We start from the raw sequence: 26,653 nt of genomic DNA, 5'->3' as shown, positions 1-26,653 counted from the left end.
AGTTTCTGTGAATTAGAAATAGTAATACCAAACTTCAACCATCAGGATCAAACTCAAATCAAATAAGCACAACAAAGGACATTGAAGTGAATCTTTGTTTTCTGCTTCAGACTGAAAACCAATTGGGCACAATGAGGGACCAAGGGGAACCTACATGTGAGGAAAACCCCCTCCAGTACAAAGACTGCTTATTACTGAACGATGGGACAAGGATGTAGAGCGATTAGAATAGCCCACCATCATCAAACAACCGATAGGACAGTAAGACACAAAACTAAAAACCAACTCAAAATATGTTAGAAAATTTATTTCATAATCTGTAATACAGACAGATGTAGGTATAGGTACAATAACTAGATATTTTTTTATTTCCATGAAATGTTCATCCGTTATGTTGCAATCGTTCGCATGTCTAAAAGACATAGTCACATTTTACAATGCAATGGAGTTCTAGGAAAAGGTATTGTGTCCCTTATGTTTTTCACACCGAGTATGAACTGTAGATATCGCTCAAACCCCATACCGAAACCACCATGTGGCACAGTCCCATATCTCCGTAAGTCAAGGTACCTGCAATACACAGAAATTCCTATATGATTCTGTAGACATGCACAGTAACATATTTAGCGGCAATCCTATCTTAGCACTTTCAACCAGTTAAATCTATAATCACTATACCAACAGCGGTAACACTGTTTTTGCTTTTTACAGTATTGTATTACATGAATATGAATTTATGATAATTTCTTTAAAGTTTTAATAATAACATCTTAATTTCTGTTCCGTTTTAATTGTGGTTCTTGTATGATAGACTTGGAATCCTTACGTTGGGTTTCATACCAGTGAAATCAAATTGGTAAATGGTTATCAACATGTTAATTTTTTGTCCTGGATTCTTATCCATAATATTGAGATATTTCTTGAACATCTACAGCTATAATTTGCTGTGTTTCTCAAGAATCATTTCTTGAATTTTTTTTTTCATTTTTGTGTCTTTATTATCATTACTGACAAGTCCTAGACGAACGAAACAGCAGAATTGTGCAGTTCTTTTTTATTCATTATAATAACTGTTAGTGTATCTATTAAATTATTACATTTGTTTCTTTTGTACAATCGCCTGTAATGAAAACCAGGATATCACAAATCAATCAGAAACTCACCAACTAAGTTGCTCCTCTTGGCCAGTGGCCTTCAGCTTGTGCTCCAATTGATCAAATCTGTGTTCCCTGAGAGTGCCGCCAAACAGTTCACCTACGCCTGGTACTAGCAGGTCCACAGCTCCAGCCTGAAAACAGAACAGGTTGATAGATTTGTAGCTATTAGTCAAGCTATGGAAAATACAGGATGAAGCGCTTTATTTGTGATTCCTTTACAATGTTAATGATAGTGTTACTTACTGTCTTGTTATCACTGTTCTCGTAAGCATAGAATGGTTTAATTGATGCGGGGAAGTCTGTGAGAAAAACTGGAACAGTGCCACAATGCTTCACCAGGTACTTTTCATGTTCCTTGTTTAGGTCATCTCCCCACTTTATAAAAAAAAAATATTTAAAAAAAAAATCTACACTGTATGTACATAATTACTTGTAGGTACAACAAGAAGTCCACAGGCCTTAGCAGTCATTTGACTACAAAAAAAAAGACTTACAACAGCAAGAATGATCACTTTTATGCTCAGAAAACTTTTAGGTCGGAAGTGGATAACTACAAAGTCATCATTTAATAATCTAATGCCAAATTTGAGCTAATTTCCATTTCCCAGTCCCTTGCTTTTGTTCCTTGGGGTCACACAAATCTTAATTAGTTTGAGAGTGATTGCACTCCTTCGATTTCATTCCAAACTTGTTTGAAACAGTTAATCAAGTAATTTCAATTGAGATCCTACCTCTCTATCCCCATAGGTCAAATGAACTTGTTTGATATAAAATATGATTGTCCTTCAAATGCAACATCAGTCTGAGTATCTCAATAGTCCTACCATTATCAGATAAAAGATATATTTATTGATGACAATAGTTTTTTTTAATTAACATTACCTTTACTTTTGTTTCAAACTTTTTGTTTTTCTTTTCCAGTATTTGCATGGCATCAGTGTAAGATATTCTGAAAAAAAATACAAACAACATTTACATAGCAATAAGCCAAGTTAACTTTCAACAGATGAAACACACTTTGTTTTGAAATGATTTCAAACCATAGATAATGTGTAATGAGTACAATAATACATATATATGGACAAACTTAATGTTACTTAAAAAGTCTAATTTTTGTCCCATGATAAACCATATTGTTCCGCATGCTTCATTAAAAGACTTAGCAGTTGCATCAACCAAAACGACTACTCGTGGATCAACATATCTCCAATTACTTAATAGAACCACACTGTGTATACTATTTGGGACTATGGTAGTAAACTGACATCTGATGATACCAATTTGCAGATGCCATACACCTAAAACTGATCAATTCATCCCCTGAAATAGCATTGCTGACCTACAGTACAGTACAGTGTGACAATCCATATGTATATAGCGAAGGGAGGGAAATAGCATTTTATACAAATTGAGATTAAAGGAACCACAGGTCTGACGGCTCACTCATCTATTTCATATGAGGAATCGAAATTTGACTGCATGACCAATAGAATATTACCTTACAAAATCTTTCTCCATCATTGTAATGATATTATCCTGAAATCATAAGAAACATCATGAAAACAATCATGAGAAGTTTGTTATACATACTTCAATCTTATTACTAATTGGTTGATCCTGAAGAAATCAATTACGTGTATTAGAATTGAAAAGAAAGATTCAAGAAATTCCCATAAAACAAATTAATATATTAAAATAATGTTGTCTTTTTATCTTTTAATTAAATTGATAACAAAGAATTGTTATCAGCTGGGGTATGATTTTGAATTTGTTTATTACTCTCTGGTCATACTCTAGAAGTACACATTCAGACAAATTATAAACCGTCCATGTTTATTACAAGTTTTCATATTTGTAAACTTAAAGTCTTATTGAGTTTCTTTTCTAAAAAGATTTTGACATAGTAAATAGAACATTAGGGCTATTCCAGAATTATCTGTATGGAAGAAGGGAGATACTTGTATTAAAATTTGATGCATGGTAAAGGTACAGCCCCATTTTTACAGTGTTTCTTATAATAGATATGTTTTAATATTTAATGGGTTGTGGGGTCTCTAAAAAGTTGCCTACCACCCCTCCCACATGGATAATTTTGGAATTGCCCTTAGAGATATTACCATATACATGCAATACCTAGTTTATTTACTTACAGGGTATGATTTTTCACCTATATATTTAGCTATGAATTTGACTTCGTCTTCTGAATTTTCATAGACTTCCTTTGTAGTACATTTCACAAGGTCTTCCATTACCTAAATATAAAAAAAAAACAATCATGAATTTTAATCAGCAAAGTTTGTAAAGCTATCATTATTCATCTACTGTAAAATGTCATATTATATCATATTTTTCATTATTTAATGACCTGTTAAATACCATATTATATTGTATTTATCATCATTCATCTAATGTAAAATGTCATGTTATACATGTATTGTATTCATCATTATCTATCTACAGTAAAATGTCATGTGATATCGTATTTATCAATATTTATCTACTGTAAAATGTCATATCATATCGTATCTTTCATTATTCATCTGCAGTAAAATGTCATATTATATTGTATTTATCATTATTTATCTACTATAAAATGTCATATTGTATCATATTTTTCATTATTTAATGACTTGTTAAATACCATATTATGTTGTATTTATCATGTATCTACTAAAAAATGTCACATATTTTATTCATCATTATTTATCTACAGTAAAATATCATATAATATTGTATTTATCATTATCTATCATTAATCAAGAGAGTAAATACAGATTTTGTTGTTACCTGTATCACAAAAAAGAATGTCTACCTAACAGGATTCAGATACTGGCAAATTTTAGTCAATCAAAATTGATTAAATATTAATGGTATTTTCTGTCAACAATACAGGACTGTATGCTCTACTGCAGCATTATCTGGTCTTTAATTTCTGATGAATGCCAGGTGTGACAATACTAAATAAAGTGTACTTGTAGCAATACTTTAAATCTATGCAGAACATTCTTTTAATGACCTATCAACAGCTATAGGACATTTATGGACAGCATGTGATAGCAGCATGGGCTGCAGATGCTGTCAGCATGCTGCAAATCTGTAAGGTAGGGTAGATGACAATGAAAACTAAATGAATAACTCATGCTAAAATGATTAATAGTATGATAACTCTTGCCAACTCTCACTATTTCAAATTGAAATTCCTATTTCAGGCAAATTTGTTTTACATACTTGTCCGGTTTCATCCTTTAAGTATCTAGAATTTTCAACATTCCAATTAATTCTGATAGAAGAACAATGTGAATTCTGTACAGTTCAAGTACACATTAGTTCCATGCCTCCACTTGCAAATGTAACCTAATATTTGCAAATGTAACCTAATATTCACAACACTGACCTTCAATAAACCTTCAATGTCATCCAGAAAGGCAAGTTCTCCCTCAACCATGTAGAACTCAGACAGATGATACCTTCCACTGGACTGACTTTCTGCACGGAATGTAGGGCCAAAGCTATACACTTTACCAAAGGCACTGCAATGGGTAAAATTTTGCATCAAAACACATACAACATTAAAGAACAGGTGAGATTTTGGCAGCAATTTGATTTGCAATATACAGCATAATCTATTATCAAGTCCTGGTATTAATGATCAAACTTGATGTTTAAGTTGCCTGTGCAGTTTATGTATGTTTTGACTATCTAGTTCATCAATGAGCTATAATCTGATAAACAAAGCTAAAACATATGAGCAGATAATGAGATTGCAAACAATAAAACTTTTTTAAAGTTATATATTGCTTCAAAAAAGTAATTTCTAGTGCTAAGAAAATACGTGGGAAGGTCGGAATCATGTTGAATATTGTGAATAAATTGCCCCTCCCAACTTTCATTCTACTGTATTTGTTCACTATACAGGAGGGTGCTTATTAGACAGATAGAGTTTACCATACATTTTGTAGGTTTATTAATCAGTTTAGAATATGTTGTTTCCAATACCAATCCTGAAATACAGTATCTTGAATTTTGCTCCTACGATGAATGAACAAAATATTATCGTTAAAGATGGAACAGCCTTTTCAACAGCGATCTTTTGTTATATCTGACGTGACAATTATGACGTCACAATAATAATGACGTCATAATCAAGGGGTTGGGAGTTTTGCCTTCGTAACCTTCAAGTGAGCTTGGTAAGTCTTATAGAGGGGCTGCAGTATAAATGTAAATAGTTTAAAAGTTTTCCACAATAGTACATACACATACCTATGGTTATTACTATGATCGAGGCCAGCAATTGAAGTACCTGTATTGTCCTTTACATTATTTGTAAATCTTGATATATACTGTCAAACTTTTATACTGGCCTTGAATAAGCTCATGGTACCCAACATCTACCTGGTAAGAAAGTCTTTACCCTAAAAAGGATTCCAGATGAAGTTGTCCTGAAACTGTCAAAAATACAGGATGCCTGAAGAAGTTTTTGTTCTTTTCTCCCTCCTCTGTCATTTCCTGCATCTCGCTGTCTGCAATTTCCTCTACAATATCTTCTTTTTCAGGCTAAAATCAAACTATTTCATCTTTATTTTATGAAAGTAAGAATTATTAAAGTGAAAACTATAAATTGCTTCATCTGCACTATAAAGCCAATGTGTATTCATTCAAATTAAGAAATTTATGAGTTCCAAAATACAAATGTATTGGTAAAGACAAATTAGTAACTACAATTAAATTATTATAACAAATTAAATGCAGGCATTATTTCTATAGTTTGCCTCTGCCTGTATCAAAATCACTATCACTGCTAGTGTCTGACTGTATACAGGCATGTGAGTGGTAAAATCTGAAAAAGTCTGAAATGTTTTTTTCGAGCGCCGAAGGTGCAAGCTAGGGGTGAGTTTGAAAGGGGGGTGTCCTCCCTCTAATGTTCAGGGTGAAGGAATATTTTTGTATTTTGGGAGTGTTTTGGAGCAATATTATGCAGACAAAATTGGATGAATTTACAGTTTTACCATATATAAAAGACAATTCAAGGCATGAAATCATAAAATTATCAAGGCTCACTTATAATTACAACTGCTGTGGTTTTAATTTTTTTTAGTATCATATAATGTCAGACATACATTAAATAAAATTATAAATAATAGCATTGATCAAAATGAGTACATCTCAAATTCACTCAAAACACATCACTTAAATGGAATATGACAACATACTTGTGCTTGTGTCTGACTGTACGACTATCAGTGCTTGAGTCCTGTGTCCAACTATCAGTGCTTGTGTGTGACCTTATGACTACAATGTACCAGGCACTGAGTCCTGTGTCCAACTATCAGTGCTTGTGTGTGACTGTATGACTACAATGTACCAGGCACTGAGTCCTGTGTCCAACTATCAGTGCTTGTGTGTGACTGTATGACTACAATGTACCAGGCACTGAGTCCTGTGTCCAACTATCAGTGCTTGTGTGTGACCTTATGACTACAATGTACCAGGCACTGAGTCCTGTGTCCAACTATCAGTGCTTGTGTGTGACCTTATGACTACAATGTACCAGTGCCTGTCTCTGATCATGACTACCAGTACTTGAATCTGAACGTATGACTATATATAAATCAAGCTATCAGTGCTTGTGTCTGACCATAAAACTATTGGTGATAGTGTCTGACAGACCATATAACTACCTGTGCTTGTGTGTGACCATATGACTACCTGCGCTTGTATGTGACTGTACATGTATGACTATCAGTACTCATGTATGACTATGCCTACAAGTACTTGTGTCTGCCTGTGTGACTATGATATCAGTGCTTGTGTGTGACCATATGACTATCAGTGCTTGTGTGTGATCATATGATTACCTGTGCTTTTGTGTGACTCTTTGGCTACTTCTGCTCATGATTGATCATATGACTATCAGTACTTGTGTGTGGCCTTATGAATGTCAGTGCTTGTTTCATACTGTATGACTTTGAAAGCGTGTGTCACAGTGTGTGACCATAAGACTATCAGTACTCGTGTTGAAAATGTTCCATGGGAGAATTCACTTGATATCAAGACAAATGTATGATAAAATACTATTGTGATTCTACAAGAATGATGTATTTTTCATTTTATAATAATCCTATGATACTAATTTAAATCTATATTAAGTAGTTGAAATGGTACTGTAACTAGACATGCATTGAGTCATAATTATTCATAAGCAAGTGAATTAAAAGACTTTCAACGAAAAGTGTTTAAAGGATACAATGCATTTCTTACATTCCCCTTCGAAGAAACCCCCACAAAACAAATACAATCATGTTAGTTAAGTTCATATTTACATCCACTTCCATATAACTTACGTATCTATATTACAATAGTTACAGTACTTTGTCCCTTTTGAAATGACTTTCTTACCTTCACAGAGAAGACTTCCCCAGCTCCTTCACAGTCATTGGATGTCAACATTGGAGTATGGATATGAATAAAATTGTTTGTCTGTACAATGTAAAAGGTTTAAAGAAATGCCACATAATTTTTGATAAATGGAACAAAGATATCTTCAGCTCAGATTATCGACTATATAATGACATAAATGTGATGTTACCCAAATTGCTTAAAAACTTTTTATATCAAATCATTGGTTGTTCTGTTCATGTAATACACTATCAGTTATTTATCAGACACTAGTTGGCATCAATGCTGCCTATATATCTTAAAGAAATTTCTAAATTTAGAAATCTCCATAAGAAAAAGTCTTCGTTGAAGAACTGTTCTTCAATTCTATAATGGTTCAATATATCTATATGAATCTAACTTAAGAAATACATGTATTGAAGGGACTGGAGCAGATCAGAAGTATGATTACATATACCAGGTATATATATATATATATATATATACTGTATATATATATTTCTCCCTGGCTGCCACAGCATAATTAGTACTGTATAAATCAGTTTACTGCTGTATATATACCGGTATACATCATATGAAGGTAGTAATGATTTAATACAAATGTATATCATTTGGTTCATGCTTTTACCTGGAAGAATTTGTGAATAGCCATAGATGCTGCATTTCTTACTCTAAATATAGAGCTGTTGATTTTGGACCGTGGTCGCAGATGCAAAAAATCACGTGTTGAATCCAGAGGTTGCTTAGATTTTGCTGGGCCAATTGGATACTGAATGATAAAAAATCACATACCGTAACCCTTATTTTTCACAGCAAGTACTGGTAATTTCAGAACTGACATAAAACAAAACTTTCTTTAAAATCAAAAGTGTCAAAACATATTCATTATCTCAAATAGAAATACATGTACCTTTAGCAAGCCCATGCAACAGCTTGTCTCCCATTTGCTCTTAAGTGCCGAATTAAAGCACTGATTTATCTGACAAATTGTTTATGTTAATAGTCACAAGGTTCAAGTGTCATTATCTTGAAACAGTTCTCTTCAAAATAAACATTAATTAAATTGATCTGTATGCATTGAATCATATAGAATCTACCTGTAAAAGAATTAGACTTCGCAAGTACATAGTTCTATAAGAAAATTCTAAAGTAACGTCATATGTACATTAACACATAGTATATATTTATGAATAACAACAGAAAATTGTACATACACTTGCATCACTTGTGCCTATGATGTCAATGTTCTTTGCCAGTAATTCCCATTTCTGTGCACTGCCTGGACTTCTGATCAAGTCCCCATACACATTTACACTTCCACCATAACTAGTTACCCTGAAAACACCAGTAGAAAATTTAAATTAAAGGTTTCCAAGTATCCTGATATAAATGGGTAACTAAATTAACTTAATTCAGTTAATGTGGACTTAAAAGATGAAAAATAAACCGTATAGAGCTGTGAAAATTTTGAAAATCTTAAATCAAAGGTGTAACAATCATATCATACTCAAGAATTACTGATAACTTTTTTATGGGCTGACTAATTTTGCCTCCAAGTGTGTTTCACATGTTGTCATTGTGATAGGCTTATATTACCTATCTGGTTTGACACAAACTTTTCTCACTTTTCAGAAATATCTTCATCTAGAACAATTTGGAGGTATTTAGATGTTGATCCATCTGCCAAGTGCAGGAATGTCACACTTTTGTGTCTCTGTACAGCCAGAACCCATCCCTGTGACATACACAATAGAAAATTAGAAAATGTTGACAATTACTATTGTTTATATTGTTTACATATTTTAATTTGACATTTTACTAGATAAATAATGATAAATACGATATGACATTTTACATTAGATAAATAATGATGAATACAATATAATATGACATGACATTTTACAGTAGACAAATAATGATATGACATTTTACAGTAGATAAATAATGATAAATACAATATGATATTTTTCATTAGACAGCTGCAATCACATGTATGTTGAGGTAGGGCAGGGGTAACTAAACTTTATCATATCATTAGTATTCATTACATCAACTGATATGCCTTTACGTCCACGGTGTTCATCCGGTGTGTTGAGTATTTCATTGATGGATTGTCGTATACTGCTGTAATTACTGAAAGTTAACTTGTGAATTCCTCTTAATCGCTTAATAATTCCTAAAAGACAGCTCCCCGGCTTTCTGCTCAAGGACGCAGCCATGTTTGTGACCCGCAGAGAATAAAAACGACCATACGGTATTATTGAACTAGATTGGTATAACATGTATGAAATGTATAGTTATTTTATATATTGTTATAATCATTAATTGAATATAATGATATTTTATTATTAAACATAGACATTTTTGTTCAGCATTTACTGCGTTCTAGAAGTCATGTGCCTGAAACTGAAGGTGAAGGTCGATTGAAGTGGAGAAGAGGAAAAACAACTTCTAAAGACAGGCGTTCGAAAAAAAAAACTGTCCCGATGAGATGGGGTGCTGTTTCAGCAGCGACGAGGAAAAGGATTATTTGGTAATTTGTTACTTCATTTTCATACGTTTTAGAAACACTTGACACAAAGGGCACCATTAGTTATTCGTCGTCTGCACACCCTCTATTTCTAAGGGGGAGGGACGAAGCCACTGAGCAGTTGTAGCAACTTCTGAAACTATTTATTTGGTTACCGGTTGACCGGCGTACTCCTGATAGCCATGCAGGACATGGCAGAGCTCGCATCATCAGAACAATGCATTTCTTGTCCACATGGACATTGTATAGTGTTACACTACAGTAATATAATGTGTATACATTTTGTATATGATATTGATATATACTTAGTATGTACTGTATAATTAGATTTTACGCATACATTTAGGTATTTCTGAGAAATTATATCATATAAGACATATGTCTTTGTCTGGCCTATACGCCGGACGTTAGACAATAACAGGTTGAGAACTGCCCTGGAAGGTCAAGGCAGTCACAATTTTGCAAGAGACTGATCATCAGGTTGGGGGATTTGATTTGTACAGATCTAGACCGGCTTAGCAGAGCATGTGACTGTCTACGGAAACAACCTAAAGTAAAAGAAATGGTTTTGTAGAGCTGCAAAGTGGCCGCTATTTAAAGGGATTTCCTTATCTATTTGGTGGGGGAGCTACTATGGCATGATTATATTAGTAATGGATTGTGAATTTGGTCAACACCTTAACAGGGTTTATTAAATGTGAGAGATGTTTTTATAAAAATCATCAACTCAAAGTTCATATTTTCATGTCTCTTTATGCTGAAAAGGACTAGATAGGCCAGGTAGTTGTTAAATAGGGGACACAATCATTTTTTGCTTCCGTAAATTTACTTTCAAGTGATATGAAAACACACAGAATGTCTTTCAATTACCGTATTTGACCTAATAAGGGCGCCTCCCCTAATAAGGGCGCCCCTACCTTTTTCCAAGAAAATAAATCTTTGACTGAGTGTCAAAATGGTGTTCAAAAGTAATAATTCATGTGAAATGTTTTGCTACTTTATGTGTTCAATTTTCTTCAGCAAATTAATATATAAGTAACTGGAACACAAGTTTTCGCCACATTTTGTCTATTCCTACAGATGACATGTCAGTGCAAAGAGCACCCGAAACTAAACACACATACAAATAATAACTTACCATCTTTATTTGAAGATAAAGTAAAAGACTTCATTCTTGTTGATAGATAACTTTTGTTCAGAACAGAAAGCTAGTAAAAGACATTGTAAATCAATTATTAGGTCAAAGAAAACGATGTCTGATATGATCTGGGAAATCACCTGTGTCAATAAATAGAACACAAAAGAGTTCCATTTGAACATAAATGGTGGAACACACGTTCTCTGGTCTAAAGATCAGCTGGCATGGTTTACAAGTTTAAAGGAATATTCAAGTGATGTTTGAGATTAATATATGATAATGAATAGAAATCTTCATCTGGAATATTTTTATGACTGAATATTTTACCGTTTCCACAGCCTTGGGTATTCTGCTCTAAGGTATAGTCTGTTTCATAAAACTTCAGAATTACGGTACTAATCTTAATAAGGGCGCCCCCACTGTCAATTACCCGCGCCCTGCACCTTATTACAATATTAGGTCAAATACGGTACCTGCTTTCTTTTTTATCTATATATATAAGGACAACCAATATATCATTTAACCATGATGAAGTCACCTACGTCTTATTGTGGATCATGCCCAACAATATAATTAATAATAATGCATCTCATAAAAAATGTACATTTATATATATAACTCTGGTAAAATACTAGCCACAAAATACCTCTCTATATATATAGAGAGAGATTCTCTTTAGTTAGAATGATTGGGCAGGCTATAATAAGCGAGATGTACCGGGTGTTCGATCACACTCTGTTACATTGGCAGCCAACATGGGCCTCGGAAATTATACTTGGCATTACTTGAGAAAGCATCGCTGTAACCCCTGGAAACTCCAGGATGATTTCTTCCCTGATGGGGGAGTATGTAAATCTGGTAAAATACTAGCCGCAATATATGCCTCTCGACTGGAGAGAACTTCTCTTTAGCTTTATTGGTTGAGCTTAAACACTAGTAAGGCAGCCAGAGTTTCTGGGTTCTAACCCTAACTGAGGCAGTGATTGATTAAAATTCATAGTTAATCAATGTTTAGTTACAAAAATAAAATTCCATATGTTATTAACGCAAACCTTAAGCAACCATATATATTGTTCACGGCGTAGCAGGTATTTCAATAGCAGCATTATTTTATTTGACTAGTCATTTCCTCAGCCTGCATGTGCGATATTGGCTGCAAAACAAACTCAGCCAGTGAAAAGCATATGCTGGTATGTGCCATTGGTTACTATTGAGTGCACCTTAAATAAAAAATAGAGGTTTTTGTTTTTTTTAAATATTTGATCAATAATTACACCTCTTTTGCTATTTTATATAACTTTCGTTTGAACACCTTTTGTTTTTTGGAAGAATTTCTTGGATTTTCAGTTTTCTGAAAAAGTGATATCAAACACTAAAAATCAGTGAATATAGATCAGGAAAACACAAATCTGTTCCAACAAAACTTATAAGAAAAGGAGGTGCAGTAGGATATGTCATGTTCTGCAATTTGTACTGCTATATATATTATAGCTGCAACTTGTGGGAAGTGAATGAGGGTGACCAGCAGAAAAAAAATGTATATCTTGAAAACGTTGTACATGAATATATTAAGTAGACCTGTCAATGTGCACTGAAATACATAGATCAGGTTGTGATGCTAAAAAGGCAGTTATGTTTGTCCATAGGGTTACAAATTTACAATGGGCTGTCAAGATCACTAATTGATTAACATGTTTTATGAAAGAAAAGTGTCTACTCTCTTTGGCGAAGAATGGTACTGATCTGGAGAGGAATAACAAATAAAATGGGGAAATATTGAAGCCTATAGCAATGCAGGCCATCTGGACCACTTGATTTTTTTTACATCCTTTATCTATTGATGTTGTTTGCTCTATTTTTGTGTGCATTGATATTATTGTTTAAAAATATTTTTGATTTATTTTCAGAATTCTGATGCTAATGAAACTTCTAGACTTTTAGGAGATCCAGTCAGTAACAATTCAACTCCACAAACACAGATTGGGTAACTATATATGTATCTAGTTTCTAAATCCACTGAAGCTTTATTGATCAGACGTTCAATAGATCATAGTCAATTTCTAGTAGAAATATTAATAGTTTTCATGAACTTCATGAAAACCATTAATATTGCTACTGGAAATTGATTATGATCTCTCTTATCATAATCCATTAACGTGATTCATTTGTCAAACAGCATTGAGTTGATTTTTGACCTACAAACAAGAACTGCAGCTGTAGAATTGCAAAGAAATTCATATACAATTGTAGAGAACATGTGTAATTTTATTAATAAATCAGATTCTTGAGTGACCTGCCAAGCTGGTAAAAACCTTTTATCAATTAATATTCAGTTATGTTATTTCCATGTCATTGAGACATTAAAGTTATATATTAATGGCAAAAAATGTTACCGGTCTATCAGTCTTCTGTTGTCCATCCATCTGTAAACAGTCCTAGTTATCAATCTTTGATTTCATTTGTATGTTCCAAGCTTTATATTGGATCATTCTAATGCCATGTCACTGCATTTATCAAAAAATTAGGTTTTTGATCATAGAATGGATAAACAAATATTATCTATATGATTGTTTATGTAATGGTTTCAGTGATGGCTATAACTCGATTGCTCCCCAGCAGTCACAGAAAGGAGATGAACAGTCAGCACTCGAAAGAATACTCCACAACACTGCCAGGTAATGTTTCCTGCCATGGACTAATATTAAAATTGTGGTTACATAAGAAAAATGATCTGAAGTCTTTGATATTGATTTAATTTTTGTTTTATTATCATAATACATCTAGGTATTACTAAAATCAGACATTTTGAATGCCAATTATTTAATGAAAACTAGAGAAAGTGTTGGTTTACTGAAAGGTTGTCAATCATTTTCAGTAGGTATTTCCCTTAAATTCTTACATAAAAACAAAATCCCTCAAGAATGTAATTATGTTTAGCATAATGTGTAATTGGAATCAAATGATTGTTTACAAAACTAGCACCATTCTTTCCAAAAGTGATTATTGAATAACACTATATTGAATAATGAATACAGATCTATTGATATTTACATATAAACAAAATTTTATGATTTATTGCTTAATTTCAAATTGCCTTGTTAACATAGTAATGCTTCTGTGCTTGGTTCTTTAGAAATGTAATAGATGTTGGTGCTATTGATGGACAGACCGTAGAAAACCAGGAATACCATGACCGATCACAGCAATACAGGTAAGCATCATGATACATAATTTTGTATGAAAAAATGTGTTGTCATTGTACTATGCTGAACACTAGATGCTGTATTTGATATTTGATATGTGTATATAGAAATCAACAAAATATACTAATGCAACTGGGACCTGAGTATTTTTATTTTATCATACATGTAATACTGGTAATGTCCACTGCTTATTGCAAAAGAAAAAAAAACCCAAACAAACAAAAAAACATTTGCATACTTGTATTTCCATGGGTTTTACAAATGTTATACAGATAATCCTAAATGTTTTAAATAAAACCACATTCTTTCCATAAACATAACATTTCTATATTATACTATTTTTGCAGTGGTCGACTGAATATGAAGTTGGGTACATCAGGCAGAGGTCGAAGCTATAGGATGCTGTCAAACTGTACAGCAACACCACAAGTAACACTCTCTCAACCTCCTGTTTCCATTGGTGACGTACAATTGGTAATTTTAATTTGTTGTTTAAAAACTCAGCAGTAGAAATCTGAATCAATAAGAATTATAGTTACAGTAAAGCCTTATGAAATACTTGTAAATATATTGCAGTTAGACTTATTTCCAGCAAGATAAATTTGGATTTTTTGACTGCAATGACAAAATTAACAGGAATTGACTAATTCTGTTCTTAATTCTTTGACTCTTTTCTTCAGATTACAAGTGTAGCAGAAAGACTAAGTAAAGCAGTGAAGGAAGTAAAAGTGGAGCACAAGGAGGACCTGGTGGTACCATTCGGAGTTCCCTGATACCACATCAACACTAATAGTCTGTGTTATTAATTTTAATGGGAACTATTTCAGAAAAAAAATCTATCGGACCCCAGACTCTCAGATTTGTTAAGGCTACTCTGTCTAATTAGTAAGTTGCCTGGACATAATAGATAAAATACTCCATTCCTGGATATAAAAGGGATTTATTTTAGAGTTGTTGTTCCTGATAGATATTTTAATGGAATAGTCCCCACATGGATACACCAATAGTTTCTTTAACATTGACAACCAAGAGCTTTCCGAAAGTTACTTCCCTTCAATCATTTACACGACCGTATTCCAAGAAAGGTAGAAACCCAGAGCCTTTGGAGTCATGGGAGTGTTCTTTGTAATATCTGTTATTTGATATGAAAGGTTTTTGAAACTGATATCAAATTGCTCTGATTTTTGAAAAAAAGGTTTCAAGCATATATATCTATTTTTCCCCCGAAAAAAAAATCCAACTTTAAGTAATATGGTATAGGGAGTTGAACATTCATGTACTAATATTAAGGATTGCATACACTTGAAATCTGCTTAGTGTTTCCTCTTTTTATCACTATCAGGCAAGGTTTCATTATTTTGCAGCTTTAAGATTGTTGTGTACATACAATTTGGTTCTGAATCTGTCAACTCTGCTAAGTTATATAAACTGCTATCAAAACTATCCATTGCAAGTAAAGGGAGGTAAGTCTTGTACATGAGCATCTGTATGTAATGTTACAGTTGTTTTTAGTCCACTGATATATTGTTATGTGAACATAAACTTGCCACATATGGTACTTCATAAGGTAGTCTGAAGAATGTTTAGTCATAGATTGCTCTATGCCATTGTCAATATATATTTCATTTTTTTTCAATATGCAATATATAATGAAAATGATTGGAGCTCTCATTCCTCAGAAGTGTCAAAATATTAGCTTTGCCTCATTACCTCTCATCATGATATATGTTTGAAGGGAGACATGCTAGCCTTGCTGTCAGTATGTGAGAAGGGTGTTTTGCTCATACATTTTAGCCTGCTAGCTCATATACCTAGTTGTTCGAGATAATTTGCAGCTCCTGTCTCTTACAGGAAGAGTTTCAAATGGAACTAACTACATATATTGTAGATATTGTGTTGCCCAATTACATAGTGGTATACCAGGTATGTTAAAAAATGTTTGTTAGTTGTTAGTCAATACAGGTTTTTGTGGCAACTCAATAATGCGATCACATTACAAACAAAACAAATCATGTATGTATTATCAAAGTTTTCAATGAATATTTTCTCTTTTTTTTTTAACCTGCAGTTTCTATATCTCAAAGATTGTTGCAGTTATAGTATTAAAGGAATCTTTAAAATGTTAAAAAGTATTATGTGAAACCATTTTCTAAACTGATATAACAATATGTTTTTTATGGCCTTCTATTGGAGATACAGATAACACCCCCCCTCTAAAAACAAAGAATAAAAAAAATGAAGAATAAAAGAGGTGACGTGAGAGTATGGGTGATAAGTATGGTATATATAGTAATGTGTGGTTGCGATTATTGTACAGTACAAAGTTGTATTTAAAGCTGACTTGTGGAGTTGGTGTTAACCAAAATATTACTAGTTCATGGTGCAGGCAAGACTTCGTAAAGATTAAGAAGTTTGGTGCAGTTTATGGATAATGATGTCTATCAGTAGAGTGCACTGTGTATGATAACATTGCTAGTCCTTTTCTTCGAATTTACCATAAAAACTATAAATTATTTCAATTTTACTGTCTTCACAAGTTTTTCAAATCATGGAAATTACCAGCATTGAAAGATTTCCTCCTGTCTTTTTTGTATACCTTTTTATTTTGTATATCTAATATGGTTCTGTTGCCTTGTAGAGATAAAATTTTCTCCAGAAACAGAGATCTTTTTCATTAACTCGTGTTTCATGAATTCAAGTGATAGAGTGTATAGTAAACATCTAATATTGTTAAAATGTTTTTGAAGGTTCTTTTTTTTTTACGTCAGAAAAGGGGGGGGGGGGGGGGGGGGGGATTACAGCTGAGTGAAAGGTTAACCCTTTCAACCCTAAGAAACTTTAGTGGACTCTGCCATTCTTTCATAAGTTGAAGTCCAATATGGTCTGTAGGGGTGAAAGGGTTAAATTGTGACAGAGAAGGAAGCTACATTCATCCTTCAAACTTTCACTAAAGTTCAAGTATGTACATTTCTTCTAGTTTGGATACTGTCTCTGTCAAAACTCTGAACTGCAAAGGTTCTATTCTTTAACACTCCACGCTATCAGTTTAAATTTATTAAAAGTACATTTAGTTCCCTTCCTAGATTAACAGAAAAATGTATTTTTGGGCATAAAATTGCAAGATTGTGGTTAAAATTTAGTGCTGTGTTTGCCATTGAAATGTAATTATCACCTTTGACTTCTTGATTGCTTGTAAAGCTTTACTATTTGCTGTAGAGGGGAAGACCTGTATTGTATGTGTGATTTATTTATGCAATCTTTTCCGTCTACTTCGTGACCATATGTACTACTCACCTTGATAATGTATGCATTCATCATCATTCTTGTCTGTGATATAGCTAGGTACATGTACATTCTGCTCATCTGAAAAAAAAAATAAAAATTGCTTGTATGAAAATATTTAATCAAACATGATTTAAATCCTGTTTGAAGGCTCCATTTATTATGTCCATCTCTTCAGACATCATTCAGACAATATGGTACAACAGTCGTGCCAGTCTCCCTTTTCAGTTTGTTTTAAATGATTAGGAATTATATTTTTGAACTAATAATTAATTCTATAGTGATGTCAAATTAAAGATAGCAGATACTCTAAAAATCATCAGAGATTTTCAATTTTATTTAAGTTGGTAGCATTTAAAATACACATACATGTATGTAAAACGTGTGAATTCTAAAAAGGTAGTTTTGATCAATATTTGTACGAATTATTAACTTTTGACACTTGTAAAGTGTTTGTGGACAATGCAACTAAACAAATTGTAAAATTATAAGTTATTCATGATTCAGTGGTCTGGAGTTGGAAATACTTAGTAATGCATAATTCATGGAACATATCTTGCCCTTTTCTGCTTTCTAAGTTGAGAAACGTCATCTGCGTATATTGTTTATTATCCCTGAATTGTAGCTGCTTGATGCTTAAACTAAGGGTTAATTGCATATCCAGAATATGTCTACATTTTACAGTGGTTAATAAAATTAGCATTTGATGCAATATTTCATTATGTAAGCATATATTCACTAAAATGTTGTTGCTTTCCTTATCGACTGACTTTCAAATATGTATATCATGGTAGAAGTTAAGTGAAGGTTGCAAATATTTCCAAGGAGTTGTGTGTTTCCCTTATTTTCGAGTATGGAATAAAAAGATGCATTAAAAGTAGGAATTACTAAAGCTGTTCCAAAATTTTCGTTAAAGCACAATATTTGTAATTCAAAATTTGTTGACCATCAAAATTTGATTATCATCACACGTTTTTCAGTTAAAAAGTATGTTATAGAAATATTGCTGCCGTTATCTGGAGGGTTCCAGCAGCTTGTTAATCATACACTTGAAATCTATGAAAAAAGAATGTTTATTTGAAAGTTTAGGATTTGTAATACTTTCAGATACTACATGTATTTAGGCAGTTGGAAAAATACCATTGTCCAAATTTTCAAAGTTTTATTAAAGGAAACACTGTCATGGTATCTTTTAAGTTTGAAAATATCTGGCTCCATAGTTCGATTTACGGACAAATTTTATAGTGTCCGTGATTAACGATGAACAGAATGGTGCTAATGATAGTTGTGAACGCAAGGAAATACCACTTTGTATCTAAATGCTGTGAAAGTGAGTGATGGCAGAAAGATGTTTGAATGAATAGCAAGGTAATGAGATGTCATGCAAGAGACTGTTGATAATGAAGAAAGTAATTGAGTAACCAATACATATTATTTTCTTGTGAATGAATAAAATTAATGCGAATGTATTGAAAATTTCGTGATTTGTTGGGCTTTGTTAAAACACCCAATATATTTTGAGTATTGGCAGACGAGGAGAGTATCTGTTGTTCTTTACCTCGGTTATATCAGAAATGGTATCGTAAACTGCAGGTAGCTAGATAAAATCATACTAATGTGATGATTCCCAAATTGGAACAGTACCCAAAATTTGGGTATCGTCACGTTAGGCAGTAAAGGTCACGCTCATATTGGAAAAAATAGATGCAATCGATAAAACAATAACGCATGTCTCCTTATTCTCCTGACTTCAATAAATAGCGATGACCTGCATTACTTAGGGGCCGCGGTGGCCGAGTGGTTAAGGTGTCTCGACACTTTATCACTAGCCCTCCACCACTGGTTTGCGAGTTCGAAACCTACGAGGGACAGTTGCCAGGTACTGACCGTAGGCCGGTGGTTTTTCTCCGGGTACTTCGGCTTTCCTCCACCTCCAAAACCTGGCACCTCCTTAAATGACCCTGGCTGTTAATAGGACGTTAAACAAAAACAAACAAGGCATCACTTAAATCTACACTGGAACTGTCCTTTTACTTTACAGATAACAAAACCAATGATAGAGGGTCAGAGCTGCTGGTTTTTAGCCCACCTGCCCGAAGGGCAAGTGAGCTTATGCCGTGGCGCGGCGCTCGTCGGCCGGCCGGCTGTCCGTCCAGGCTCAACTTTTCCATTTAATCAACTTCTCAATAACCAAGAGGCCCAGAGACCTAATGCTGGGCCTGTAGCATGCTGGGGTGAAGTGCTACCAATTTTGTTGAAAAAAATGACCTTCATTCAAGGTCACAGGGGTCAAATACCGGCTAAAATCTTTAAACGAGGTAGTTGATATTGGGTCTGTAGCATGCTGGGGTGAAGGGCTTCCAAGTTTGTTCAAGGTGAGAGCAGTCAATAGGCTAAGATATTTCCATGACTTATTTTCAATGACTGAAAGGTCCAGAGACCTTAAAATTGACTTTTAGCGTTCTTGGATGAAGGCTAGTAAGTTTGTTCAAATGGATGACCTTGATCATAATTTAAGTTTGATTACTTTAGTATATGGTCTCTGATACACCTGTTCTTAATTATGTTTATTTATGAAATGGATCACTGGATAGCAGGTGAGCGATTCGGGCCCATTGGTCCCTTGTATGAATATTGCCAGATATATGCCTCTAACATCAGCGCTTTTTGTCTGTTTTGATGCGTTCAAGTGTTTACTTTGGAAAATACGAGGGATCATTGATATGTTGTGAGCCTCGTATTGAAGGAAGTACTCAAAGATGTTCTTTTTAAGTCCTACTACTATACTATATAGAGCCGTGTACCCAATGACTGGTCTTATTTGATTGGTTTATATAGACGAGGTACATGTAACACTCTAAAGTAAACAAGACGAGCGGCTTTTGCAAAATGGACAAAATCGGTGAAAGAGCAGTGATCCAATATTTGCATAAAAAAGGTTTAACACCTAAGGACACAATGATATTGTAGCAACACAAGGGGAAGATGCCTCTTCATATGCAACACTGAAAAGGTACGTTAGCGGAATTTAAGCGCGGCCGACAGAGCCTTGAGGATGATAACCGTCCTGAAGGCATATCAATGTTGCAACCCCGGAAATAGTCAATAAAGTTAATGATATTGTTTTGATTGACAGACGAGTCGCAAAAAAATATACATTGCCAGCAGAATTGTCATTTCACAGGAAAGATTACATTCCATTCTGTCCGAGGATCTTGCAATGAGAAAGCTTTCGGCCCGATGGGAACCAAGATTCCTGAAAGTTGTTCAGAAGCAGATTATCGCGTGCTAATCTTAACAATCGAAACAATAGAATCACACTGACTACCCCCGCCAAAGAAGGCAAAGACCGTTCCATAAGCTGGAAGGTTATATATGGCCTCAGTTTTCTGGGATGCAGATGGTATTCTGCTGAAAGAATATCTCCAAAGGGGACAAACAATCATTGTCATATATCATGCTTCACTTCTGAGGCAGTTACCGGAAAATATTAAACGCGCGAAGCTCATTAAATGTGTGTTATTCCATCAGGACAATACTCTTGTTCACAAGTCTGTCGTTGCCATGGCTGCCATTCACGAGTTTGGCTTTAAATGAATTGAGCATCCGCCTTATTCATCTGAACTTGCTCCGTCAGACTTTCATCTGTTCCTAGACTGAAAACAGCTATTTCAGGCACCCACTTTCAGTCCGATGAACACTGTTGAGATGGTTGATATTTGCACAGAACTTGCAATTGGTCTAATATCTTGAAAGAATACTAGGTACTTCGGTATACTATAGCGTACCTAATCCCAAACTAACACCGTGTATGCGAACAAAAATTATTTCATACTTACCGTGTATTGCATTTATGTTTTAATAATGCAACATGTTCTGTACGGTAGGTTACGTCCAAACATAAATGTACCTAACAAGTTTGATAAAAGAGTTAACTTGATGTACCACGCATGCGGGTCCGCAGGTGGCCGAGTGGTTAAGGTGTCTCGACACTTTATAACTAGCCTTCCACCTTTGGGCAGCGAGTTCGAAACCTACGTGGGGCAGTTGCAAGGTACTGACCGTAGGCCGGTGTTTTTTCTCCGGGTACTCCGGCTTTCCTCCACCTCCAAAACCTGGCACGTCCTTAAATGACCCTGGCTGTTAATAGAACGTTAAAAAAAACCCCAAATAAACAAACAAACCACGCATGCTATCGCACTGTGCGACAAATGTGTTCACTGGCTACACAAAATGCATATACATAGTACACATTGTCTCTGTACCAATGAAATGTGTCATGACAATATCAAAGGCTCTACACACGCCACCGTACATATCACAAGACTTGAATTATCCCGAATCCAGCATACCTGAACACTTTTTATAAGATAAAATAATCTCAGTAACATAAAGATAACACAGACTGGCTTTGATTTAGGTCTAACTTCCTTTCATCTTCAAAGGATAAATTATAGCCTATCTATTGGCCAGGCTTTTTGGTTTCAATCAAATGGATAACTGTGTCTTCGATATTGCCACGACATATTGAAAGACTGAAGAAGAAATACGTAGAGTAATTACGTACATTAAGGACGGAATCTATGTAGTTCACTGATGAATCCAGCACGCCATCATTTGTTTTCAGCTGCCTGCCCTATCGTTTTCGAAAACAACGGTCTCTATAAGACCTCAGATGCTAAAAGCATTAGTCTACAGAATTTCTTTTGTCAATATAATCAATTATACAATCAAGCTTTTTGGGCCATCGGACCGATAGGGTCAGGATGATCTATAGCCATCATTTTTCGTCCTGACCTAGAACTATTTTTCGGGTCTGAATTCCAAAATTGCCGCCATGGCCGCCTTCTTGGAAAAACACATTCTCCACAGACGCTTTGGAGCTGAAGTTGTTGGTGATGTTAAATGAGGAAGCCAACAAAGTGTTGTATTTTTCTTGTGTGACACTTATGCAAACTTCTAAGATAGTCCGAATGTTGTCATTTTCTGGGTTTGACCGACGTCAAATATTGCCGCAATGAAAAAGATATTTCAAGCTTCTTCTCAGGTTCAACTAGTGGGATATTTCAGTTGAAAATTGCCTTGTATGATCCTGAGATGGTCTTGATCAAGTATTGCTTTTTTACCGGTACATTTCGAAATCCAAGACAACCGCGTTGGCCGAAATATACAAAAACACATTTCAACCTCTGCAGTTCCACCATCAGCATTTAACTGAATCTCACACGAATGGTCCTGTCCAAGCGTTGTTAAATTTTGGGTCAATTCAAAATCCAAGATGTCTGCTTTAACTGCCATTTTGAAAATCACATTTTAAAATCTTATCCAGTTCAACCATTTAGATTCAGTTGAATCTTACCGGGAATGATCCTGAGTTGGTGACTATCAAGGTACAAAGACCTTCAGAGTCAGAAGACCTTTAAGGTAAATGGATCTCCTGTCTACCTGTTCTACCTGAAGTTTAAACTTAATTGTCTGTGACTTACCTTGTGCGGCTGTAATACCAAATCATACACACTCTATGTGTATCAAATGATATAACCAGTCCTTTTTCCTTTTACAGTTCATATTATACACACCCAGCAAAGTTTTGAGAGGAACCGTCATCGTATACTTTTATCTAGAATTGCAAGAAAAGAAAATCGACTTATTTCGAGAAATGATAAGAAGTAATAATACATTAGTAAGAAATGATTAATTGGTAAAAACAAACAAATCAACATTCTTCGAGTTAAAAGATTTGGCGCGAAACAACAGAAAAAGTCATTATAAAGAATGTACATACAAAATGTATATTAATTGCCTGTTGAATTTTACTGTGTATATTAGTATGTCAAATTATAATGTCTACATTTTGTACATCATGTATATGATATTAATAGTTTTGGTTATGGAAATATAACTTAGTAATGATTCTGAGATTGGTGTAAAATGTCAAAAGAATATTCGATTTGCATCAGAAATTTATTGTGATGACTTCTCGTGATAGACACTATATGACCGTTACGTGAAAGCGAGGCTAATTCAATTTTAAATCTACATGATGTTTATTATAAGTTATTACGCACCACTCTGTCCAACATGCAAGTAAGGGTATAGTTTACATACATGTACGAGAATAAACTATCAAACACAAGTGAAAAAATGACATAAATTTACATTTCCCTTGAGATTAATCTAATTTACAGAGTCTGCAAGGAGAAAATTAATGTACACACTAATAAATGAAGATATGCAGACACATTGTGGAAACAACTTGTGGCAAACTATTCCTTTTTATGGGACTGTTTTCGGTCGTTATTGATATCGATAACGCATTGCACATATCGTATGTCGTAAACTGAGACAGAACACGGCATGTGATCTTAACAGTTTCATAGGTGTTTCAATCCGCATACCATACACTTCACCAGTATGGGCCTGATACTGATTGTCTAAGTAGGAGACAGTCTATAATGACATTATCGAGTTTCTTTATAAGCTATAAGTATGCGATGAATGAATCTAAAATTACAATCAGAGCAAATTTACCTGTTAAGGATACAAATCCAGAAATACTCTCCACATTTAACCTATCTGTTATATATTTGTTATTAGTTTTACTGATAACGAACTTTAATTCAATCATTAATCAATGAAATGCAATTAAAATTAAAAAAAAAAACCCGCTATTGTTGCTTTTTAGGTTAGTGCTGTTGAAACATTAAGAAAAGAAGCGAAGTACCGGCTAATTGGATATCGACGACAATGCATTCAGATTGACATTAAATATAGACACAGCACTACACACGATTTGTGTTAGTACGAACTAAACGTAAAATAGATATGAGAAGGTGCGGAGGAAAAGAGCTTAAGTTAGAAACTGTAACATTATGCGACGCTAAACCAGTTGACATATTTCCTTATTTGCTAACAAATGCTGGGTATACCTGTACACTTGAACCCTCTTATGCAATATAATTGTAATATATTTGCTTAATACTAGTAAGCTATACAATTGTCTAACACGTCTATTGATAAAGACCCTTTATAAAATTTTCATTATTCCAAGTCTTACACCGACGAGCACAGTATATATGAACACTGTCTTCAGATGCAGGGGCCACTTGGGATCCCTACAAAGCTTGTAGAGGGCGCTGCAATGAATCAAACTGCACCATGCAGCTACTTCATCCTAAGGACTCTTCAGTGAAGTTAGAGACAAAAAGGTTTGAAATCCAAAGGAGAATCCAGGGAAATCAGCATGGCAATATCCAGATGTCACTACCTAATCAATGGTGAACGAATAAGGCAAACCAACTAGATGAGGAAAACGAATGACATATTAAGTTGATGATGGGGAAAAAACCTTTTTCCATGAATAAAAAAACATTCTATTCGCAGCAAAATTGTCTGCTAATTGAAAATACAAAAGCTGTAAAACGAGAAATTTAATACATTAGTTAGTCAGTGTTAGAATGGAAAATATATTTATTGTCATCTAATAATTAACACAATAATCACTTACTATTACAACAAATACCATATCGTCAGTATTAATATCCATGACTGAAACAACTATACATTGGGGTCCTTTAACATGTATTTGAAAACTTGCGGCAGGTAAATCTAGGTCAAATCAGGTAATACAAATCTTTAAACTTAGGACTAGGGTGGTGACACTTAAACACCATCATGTATATCAACTAGTAAAAAAAATCCCATTGACATCATGCTCTCGTTCATTGTTACTTTCTCGCAGTCTTCATCAGGCTGCTTTTCTCGTGTAAGCTTTTCCATCAAGCTGTCGACATCTAATTAGGTCCTGGAAAAGTTCCATCAGCTGTCGACATCTGAACTCGTCCTGTAAAAGTTCGATCAGCTGTCGACTTCTGAACAGGTTCCGGAATAATTCGATTAGCTGTCGACATCTGAACAGGTCCTGGAAAAGTTCGACCAGCTGTCGACATCTGAACAGGTTCCGGAAAAGTTGGATCAGCTGTCGGCATCTGAACAGGTCCTGGAAAAGTTCCATCAGCTGTCGACATCTAATTACAATGTAGGTCCTGGAAAAGTTCCATCAGCTGTCGAGTGTCGACATCTGAACAGGTTCCAGAAAAGTTCCATCAGCTGTCGACATCTGAACAGGTTCCAGAAAAGTTCCATCAGCTGTCGACATCTGAACAGGTTCCAGAAAAGTTCCATCAGCTGTCGACATCTGAACAGGTTCCAGAAAAGTTCCATCAGCTGTCGACATCTGAACAGGTTCTGGAAAAGTTCGATTAGCTGTCGACATCTGAACAGGTTCCGGAAAAGTTCGATTAGCTGTCGACATCTGAACAGGTCCTGGAAAAGTTCCATCAGCTGTCGGCATCTGAACAGGTTCCAGAAAAGTTCCATCAGCTGTCGACATCTGAACAGGTTCCAGAAAAGTTCCATCAGCTGTCGACATCTGAACAGGTTCTGGAAAAGTTCGATTAGCTGTCGACATCTGAACAGGTTCCGGAAAAGTTCGATTAGCTGTCGACATCTGAACAGGTCCTGTAAAAGTTCCATCAGCTGTCGACATCTGAACAGGTTCCGGAAAAGTTGGATCAGCTGTCGGCATCTGAACAGGTCCTGGAAAAGTTCCATCAGCTGTCGACATCTAATTACAATGTAGGTCCTGGAAAAGTTCCATCAGCTGTCGAGTGTCGACATCTGAACAGGTTCCAGAAAAGTTCCATCAGCTGTCGACATCTGAACAGGTTCCAGAAAAGTTCCATCAGCTGTCGACATCTGAACAGGTTCTGGAAAAGTTCGATTAGCTGTCGACATCTGAACAGGTTCCGGAAAAGTTCGATTAGCTGTCGACATCTGAACAGGTCCTGGAAAAGTTCCATCAGCTGTCGGCATCTGAACAGGTCCTGGAAAAGTTCCATCAGCTGTCGAGTGTTGACATCTGAACAGGTTCCAGAAAAGTTCCATC

At 34.7% G+C, this 26,653-nt stretch overlaps 2 protein-coding genes across 2 annotated transcripts; one reads left to right on the top strand and one right to left on the bottom strand.

Annotated features, from left to right (window-relative positions):
* Positions 1 to 286: 286 nt before the first annotated feature.
* Positions 287 to 9,796, bottom strand: LOC117329166 (probable asparagine--tRNA ligase, mitochondrial). The gene is made up of 13 exons (XM_033886922.1): positions 9,602 to 9,796; positions 9,179 to 9,288; positions 8,768 to 8,888; positions 8,182 to 8,322; positions 7,554 to 7,634; positions 5,569 to 5,711; positions 4,552 to 4,687; positions 3,308 to 3,409; positions 2,656 to 2,693; positions 2,040 to 2,106; positions 1,401 to 1,532; positions 1,164 to 1,288; positions 287 to 570 (listed from the first exon to the last, which is right to left on the bottom strand). The coding sequence occupies exons 1-13, from the start codon at positions 9,770 to 9,772 to the stop codon at positions 426 to 428; spliced, it is 1,512 nt and encodes a 503-aa protein (XP_033742813.1). The 5' UTR covers positions 9,773 to 9,796; the 3' UTR covers positions 287 to 425.
* A 153-nt stretch (positions 9,797 to 9,949) lies between these two features.
* On the top strand, positions 9,950 to 15,667 carry LOC117329165 (ragulator complex protein LAMTOR1-like). The gene is made up of 6 exons (XM_033886921.1): positions 9,950 to 10,086; positions 13,129 to 13,205; positions 13,810 to 13,896; positions 14,355 to 14,432; positions 14,772 to 14,898; positions 15,105 to 15,667. The coding sequence occupies exons 1-6, from the start codon at positions 10,045 to 10,047 to the stop codon at positions 15,195 to 15,197; spliced, it is 504 nt and encodes a 167-aa protein (XP_033742812.1). The 5' UTR covers positions 9,950 to 10,044; the 3' UTR covers positions 15,198 to 15,667.
* Positions 15,668 to 26,653: the final 10,986 nt, after the last annotated feature.

Source organism: Pecten maximus, chromosome 6 (genome assembly GCF_902652985.1).
Source record: "Pecten maximus chromosome 6, xPecMax1.1, whole genome shotgun sequence".
Taxonomy (NCBI): Eukaryota; Metazoa; Mollusca; class Bivalvia; order Pectinida; family Pectinidae; genus Pecten; species Pecten maximus.
This window is presented reverse-complemented; position numbering and strand designations above follow the sequence as displayed.

Bases quoted from the DNA above. Each gene is read 5' to 3' on its own strand.
- LOC117329166 (XM_033886922.1), bottom strand. From the start codon at position 9,772: ATGGCTGCGTCCTTGAGCAGAAAGCCGGGGAGCTGTCTTTTAGGAATT. The intron at 7,635-8,181 runs GTAAAAGCATGA...TACATTGTACAG, and splicing joins CTATTCACAAATTCTTCCAG to ACAAACAATTTTATTCATAT. The intron at 1,533-2,039 runs GTAATGTTAATT...TTTTTTATAAAG, and splicing joins AGTTTGAAACAAAAGTAAAG to TGGGGAGATGACCTAAACAA.
- LOC117329165 (XM_033886921.1), top strand. From the start codon at position 10,045: ATGGGGTGCTGTTTCAGCAGCGACGAGGAAAAGGATTATTTG. The intron at 10,087-13,128 runs GTAATTTGTTAC...ATTTATTTTCAG, and splicing joins ACGAGGAAAAGGATTATTTG to AATTCTGATGCTAATGAAAC. The intron at 14,433-14,771 runs GTAAGCATCATG...CTATTTTTGCAG, and splicing joins GACCGATCACAGCAATACAG to TGGTCGACTGAATATGAAGT.